Source organism: Cetorhinus maximus, chromosome 23 (genome assembly GCF_964194155.1).
Source record: "Cetorhinus maximus chromosome 23, sCetMax3.hap1.1, whole genome shotgun sequence".
Lineage (NCBI taxonomy): Eukaryota > Metazoa > Chordata > Chondrichthyes > Lamniformes > Cetorhinidae > Cetorhinus > Cetorhinus maximus.
Window position 1 is genome coordinate 26,908,898 of NC_135901.1, and position 6,811 is coordinate 26,915,708.

Sequence of the window (6,811 nt, forward strand, 5' to 3'; positions counted from 1 at the left end):
ATCGTCGATCATCTTTGTCACTTCCTCGAAAAACTCTTTCCAAGTTAGTGAGACACGACCTCCCCTTCACAAAACCATGCTGCCTCTCACTAATACGCCCATTTGCCTCCAAATGGTAGTAAATCCTGTCACAAAGAATCTTCTCCAATAATTTTCCTACCACTGATGTAAGGCTCACCGGCCTGTAATTTCCTGGATTATCCCTGCTACCCTTCTTAAACAATGGAACAACATTGGCCATTCTCCAGTCCTCTGGGACCTCACCCGTAGCCAGTGAGGATACAAAGATTTCTGTCAAGGCCCCAGCAATCTCCTCCCTTGCCTCCCTCAGTACTCTGGGGTAGATCCCATCTGGCCCTGGGGACTTATCCACCTTAATATTCTTCAAGATGCCTAACACCTTTTTTGATCTCAACATGATCCAGGCTATCTACACACTCTTCCCTAGACAAATCGACCGCTAAGTCCTTCTCTTTGGTGAACACTGATAAGAGGTATTCATTTAGTATCTCTCCCATTTCTTCTGGCTCCACATACACATTCCCACCTCTGTCCCTGAGTGGGCCTACCCTTTCCCTGGCTACCCTCTTGCTTTTTACATATGTATAAAAGGCCTTGGGATTTTCCTTAATCCTGGTTGCCAATGACTTTTCATGACCCCTTTTAGCCCTCCTGACTCCTTGCTTAAGTTTCTTCCTACTTTCTTTATATTTTCCACGGGCTTCATCTGTTCCCAGCCTTCTAGCCCTTACGAATGCTTCCCTTTTTTTGACTAATCTCACAATATCCTTCGTTATCCAAGGTTCCTGAAAGTTGCCATGCTCATCCTTCATCCTAGCAGGAACATGCCGGTCCTGAATTCTTGTCAACTGACGTTTGAAAGCCTCCCACATGTCAGTTGTTGATTTACCCTCAAACATCCGCCTTCAGTCTAGATTCCTCAGTTCCTGCCTAATATTGTTACAATTAGCCTTCCCCCAATTAAGCACCTTAACCCGAGGACTCCTGTTATCCTTATCCACCAGTACCTTGAAACTTACTGAATTATAGTCACTTTTCCCGAAATGCTCCCCTACTGAAACTTCGACCACCTGGCTGGGTTCATTCCCTAATACCAGGTCCAGTATTGCCCCTTCCCTAGTTGGACTATCTATATATTGTCTCAGGAAGCCCTCCTGGATACACCTTACAAATTCTGCACCATCCAAACCCCTAGCACTAAGTGATTCCCAGTCAATATAGGGAAAGTTAAAATCACCCACCACAACAACCCTATTGCTCTTACATCTTTCTAAAATCTGCCTACATAACTGTTCCTCAATCTCCGGCCGGCAATTGGGAGGCCTATAGTAAAACCCCAACATTGTGACTGCACCCTTCCTATTCCGGAGCTCTACCCATATTGCCTCGCTGCATGAGCCCAACGAGGTGTCCTCCTGTTGTACAGCTGTGATATTCTCCTTAACCAGCAGTGCAACTCCCCCACCTCTTCTACATTCCTCTCTATCCTGCTTGGAACATCTGAATCCTGGAACGTTTATCTGCCAATCCTGTCCATCCTTCAACCAAGTCTCTGTAATAGCAATAACATCATAGTCCCAAGTACTAATCCAAGCTCTAAGGTCATCTGCCTTGCCTGTTATACTTCTCGCATTGAAACAAATGCATTTCAGACCCCCAGTCCCACTGTGTTCAGTAATTTCTCCCTGCCTGCTCTTCCTCTTAGTCCTACTGGCCATATTCACTAGTTCCCAGTCATTTATTTCACCTGCTGACCTATTGCTCTGGTTCCCACCCCCCTGCCATACTAGTTTAAACCCTTCCGAGTGACACTAGCAAACCTCGCAGCCAGGATATTGGTGCCCCTCCAGTTTAGATGCAACCTGCCCTTCTTGTACAGGTCCCACCTGCCTCAGAAGAGATCCCAATGATCCAGATATCAGAAACCCTCCCTCCAATATCTGTTCAGCCACATGTTTAGCTGCATTATCTTCCTATTTCTAGCCTCACTGGCACGTGGCACAGGGAGTAATCCTGAGATTACAACCCTAGAGGTCCTGTTTTTTAACTTTCTGCCTAACTCCCTGAACTCCTGCTGCAGGACCTCGTCACTCTTCTTGCCTATGTCGTTAGTACCAATGTGTACCACGATGTCGGATCACGTGGCAGTATGGTGATAGAAATAGAGATAAAAACAAAAAGCTAAAAGCTACTGCGGATGCTGGAAATCCAAAACAAAAACAGAATTACCTGGAAAAACCCAGCAGGTCTGGCAGCATCGGTGGAGAAGAAATCAGTTAACGTTTCGAGTCTTCACGACCCTTCGGCAGAACTGAAGCATAGTTCTGCCGAAGGGTCGTGAAGACTCGAAACGTTAACTGATTTCTTCTCCACCGATGCTGCCAGACCTGCTGAGTTTTTCCAGGTAATTCTGTTTTTGTGGCGATAGAAATAGGTTTGTTTAACATTCATTGACGGTACGTGGGCGTCTCTGGGCCGGGCCCAGCGTTTATTGCCCGTCCCTAATTGCCCCTTGAGAAGGTGACGCTGAGCCACCTCCTTGAACAGCTGCAGCCCCTGTGATGTAGGCACACCCACTGCGTTGTTAGGGAGGGAGTTCCCAGGATTTTGACCCGGTGACACTGAGGGAACGGCCGATATATTTCCAAGTCAGGATGGTGAGTGTGGCTCGGAGGGGAACTTCCAGGTGGGGGTGTTCCCCGTGCGTCTGCTGCCCTCGTCCGTCTAGGTGGCAGAGGTCGTGGGTTTGGAAGGTGCTGTCGAAGGAGTCTCGGTGAGTTGCTGCGGTGCATCTTGTAGATGGTACACACACTGCTGCCACTGTGCGTCGGTGGTGGAGGGAGTGAATGGGCTGCTTTCCAGAAGCCGTATTGTGCATAAAGGTACTTAGTCTGGAGTCACATGGAGGCCAGATTTCCTTCCCTAAAGGGCATTAATGAACAATTTGTGACAATTGACAATGGTTTCATGGTCTTCATTAATTCCATGGTGGGATTGAACCTGGGTCCCCAGAGCATTACTCTGGATTACTAGTCAAGTAACAGTACGACTAGCCTGCCACCTCCCCTGGTAGGGGGGCAATGAACCTCATATTCTTTCCTGGGATGGGGCAAGGCCAGCATTTGCTGCCCACTTGGGAGAGAAAGATGCCCCTAACAAAGATGGCGACGGGCGGGAGGGCGGGGCGGATCGCCGAGGACATCCGGGCGGCCCGACCGAGTGCGCGTGCGCAAAGCAGCGGATGCGGCTTCTTGTTGTGAGAGGCGCGTGCGCGAGCCAGTGAGCGAAGGTTGTTTTCCCCATCCCCCTCATATCCTGTCGCCCGGATCGAAAAGAAAGACTCGAGACTTTGGGGGCGACGGTTAACGGTCGTCAGCGTTGCCATGGCTGCGGGGGCGGCGCTTGCCGGCCGCCTGCGCCGGCACAAGTGGGCCATCGAACTCAACCTGAGCGGCGGCAGCAGGTGCGGAGGCCGCGCGGGGAGCCGGGGGCTCGAGTAGGAGGCGCAAGCCGGGCCAGCCTGCCTCTCCCGCGGGGAGGCTTACACCGCGCTCACCCGGGGGTCTGGGCACCACTCCCAAAACCTTCCGGGGTTTTCACGCCCCTTTCACCCTTCACGTTTCCCCCCCACCCCCCAAAACCCCCAGAAACCACTCAGACCCCTCTTGACATCTTTCCCTGGGGTCGTGACCCCGAGACGCCATCTTGGTTTCAGCCCCCTTGACCCTGATTGGGAGGGCCAACGGCGACGGTAGCTGGAGGGTCGCTCGCCCGCCTGTTTCCAGGGTGCACGTCGGGTGCCGGGTCTCTCCCGATGCTCCGCCGTGTTCACCTTAGAGCTACGTTTTAGTGCCTTCCGTGATTTGGAGCGACTGCACCTCGGTGGGGGGTTGGGCAAGGGGATGGGGTACCCCCCCGGTTGCCAGTTCACGCAAGTCTACTTCTGTAGCCCCCTCCTCGTGCGTTCCTGGGCAACTCGGTGGACACAACGGCAGCCTGTGCCCTCGCTTTGGTTGGCGCTGGTGATATTGCCGCCTAGTCGGGTACCTGTCAGAGAGACTCCCTCTTTCAAGGTCACCCCTGACAGAGAGACTCCTTCTTTAAAGGTCATCTGTGACGGAGAGACTCCCGCTTTGAAGGGGGTCCTTGACGGAGAGACTCCCTCTTTAAAGGTTACCCCTGATGGAGAGATTCCCACTTTTAAGGTGGTCCCTGACGGAGAGACTCCCTCTATAAAAGGGGGTTCCTGACGGAGAAACTCCCTCTACGAAAGGGGGTCCTGACGAAGGAACTCCCTCTATAAAAGGGGGTCCCTGACGAAGGAACTCCCTCTATAAAAGGGGGTCCCTGACGAAGGAACTCCCTCTATAAAAGGGGGTGCCTGACGAAGGTACTCCCTCTATAAAATGGGGTCTCTGACGGAGAAACTCCCTCTTTAAAAGGGGTCCTTGACAGACAGAGACACCCCTTTAAGAAGGGTCTTGAAAGGGTTGCTGAGGTGACCAATTTGCACACTCTCTTTCCCACAGGAGCCGTGATCGACAGTGTGGCCAGGGCGACTCCTTGTACCCTGTCGGATATTCGGAAAAGCAACTACCAGACACCAGCGTCCAAGAAACAGACCGGATTCTGGTCGAGAAAGTAAGTTGGATTTGAATGTGCCCTTTGTGTGTAGCTGACAAGGCTCGGTTTGTCCACGGTGGTGAGCTGCCTTGGTAAACTGCTGCAGCCCATGTGATAAAGGGGCTTCACGATGGTGTGAAAAATCATCCTTACTTCCAGGCCTGGGTATAAGGTCCTTGTCTGACCTTCCCCCCAGCTCCCTTCCATGCCGTTACTTACCCCCTGCTTGCTTTCTGCTTTCAGCGCTGCTGGGACATCGCCTTGGGCCCGCTGAAGCAGGTGCCCATGAACCTCTTCATCATGTACATGGCAGGCAACACCATCTCCATCTTCCCTATCATGATGGTGTGCATGATGGCCTGGAGACCCATACAGGCACTGATGTCCATGTCAACAAGTGAGTACCATATCGAATCTGCAGCTCAGAAACAGCTCTGTGCCTGCATAAATGCTACACCCGGTCCCCTGTCAGCCCTGTGTCATCTCAGCCTTCTATTCCTTTCTGTCTTCTGTATATAACGCAGCCTCCAGTTAAATGCTGTGAGGGAGAGGGGACTGAGAGACACCAGTCAGTGTACAGATATCTCCCTGAGAGAGAGGGGGGACTGAGAGACACCAGTCAGTGTACAGATATCCCCCTGAGGGAGAGGGGACTGAGAGACACCAGTCAGGGTACAGATATCCCCCTGAGAGAGAGGGGACTGAGAGACACCAGTCAGTGTACAGATATCTCCCTGAGGGAGAGCGGACTGAGAGACACCAGTCAGTGTACAGATATCTCCCTGAGAGAGAGGGGACTGAGAGGCACTAGTCAGTGTACAGATATCTCCCTGGGGGAGAGGGGGACTGAGAGACACCAGTCAGTGTACAGATATCTCCCTGAGAGAGAGGGGACTGAGAGACACCAGTCAGTGTACAGATATCTCCCTGAGAGAGAGGGGACTGAGAGACACCAGTCAGTGTACAGATATCTCCCTGAGAGAGAGGGGACTGAGAGACACCAGTCAGTGTACAGATATCTCCCTGAGGGAGAGGGGACTGAGAGACACGAGTCAGTGCACGGATATCTCCCTGAGGGAGAGGGGACTGAGAGACACCAGTCAGTGTACAGATATCTCCCTGAGGGAGAGAGGACTGAGAGACACCAGTCAGTGTACAGATATCTCCCTGAGGGAGGGGACTGAGAGACACCAGTCAGTGTACAGATATCTCCCTGAGGGAGGGGACTGAGAGACACCAGTCAGTGTACAGATATCTCCCTGAGAGGGAGGGGGACTGAGAGACACCAGTCAGTGTACATATCTCCCTGAGGCAGAGGGGACACGGTGAGACACCAGTCAGTGTCGTGTACAGACACCCTGCTGAGATATCGCTTAGTGTCCAAAAATCCATCGATCTCAGCCTTGAATATATTCAGTGACAGCATCCACTGCTCCCTTGGGTAGAGGGTTCACAAACTGTGGAATGATGAAATCCCTCTTCACCTCAGTCTTAAATAGCCGACCCCTTATCCCGAGCCACAGCCTCCCAGCTCTAGATTCCCCGGGCAGGGGAAACAGCGTCCCGGCGTCTATCCCGTCAAACCCCCCATTGTAATTATCTCCGCTTCGATGAGATGACCCCCCCAGTCTACTCAACCCCAGAGAATAGACCATAATACATAGGAGCAGACATTAGGCCATTCGGCCCATCGAGTCTGCTCCGCCATTCAATCATGGCTGATAAGTTTCTCAACCCCATTCTCCCGCCTTCTCCCCGTAACCTTTGATCCCCTTACCAATCAAGAACCTATCTACCTCGGTCTTAAATACACTCAATGACCTGGCCTCCACAGCCTTCTGTGGCAATGAATTCCATAGATTCACCACTCTCTGGCTAAAGAAGTTTCTCTTCATCTCTGTTCTAAAAGGTCTTTCCTTTACTCTGAGGCTGTGCCCTTGGGTCCTAGTCTCCCCATCTAATGGAAACGTCTCCCCCACGTCCACTCTATCCAGGCCTTTCAGTATTCTGTAAGTTTCAATCAGATCCCCCCTTATCCTTCTGAACTCCATCGAGTATAGACCCAGAATCCTCAAACCTTCCTCATATGTTAAGCCTTTCATTCCTGGGATCGTTCTCGTGAACCTCCTCTGGACCCTCTCCAGGGCCAGCACGTCCTTCCTGAGAT

General features: G+C 51.9%; 3 protein-coding genes across 3 annotated transcripts in view; 2 read left to right on the plus strand and 1 right to left on the minus strand.

The window, feature by feature from the left end:
- Nucleotides 1-6,811, minus strand: part of LOC144697423 (uncharacterized) — a 512,621-nt gene that overhangs the window by 163,807 nt on the left and 342,003 nt on the right. The gene's annotated exons all lie outside the window — the stretch shown is intronic.
- LOC144697388 (uncharacterized) overlaps nt 1-6,811 on the plus strand; it is a 51,348-nt gene that overhangs the window by 6,234 nt on the left and 38,303 nt on the right. The gene's annotated exons all lie outside the window — the stretch shown is intronic.
- emc4 (ER membrane protein complex subunit 4) overlaps nt 3,347-6,811 on the plus strand; it is a 5,570-nt gene continuing 2,105 nt past the window's right edge. Inside the window, exons 1-3 of the mRNA XM_078569206.1 lie at nt 3,347-3,484; nt 4,551-4,662; nt 4,888-5,041. Of these exons, the coding sequence (XP_078425332.1) occupies nt 3,405-3,484; nt 4,551-4,662; nt 4,888-5,041 (346 nt within the window). The 5' untranslated portion in view covers nt 3,347-3,404. The remainder of the gene's footprint in view (nt 3,485-4,550; nt 4,663-4,887; nt 5,042-6,811) is intronic.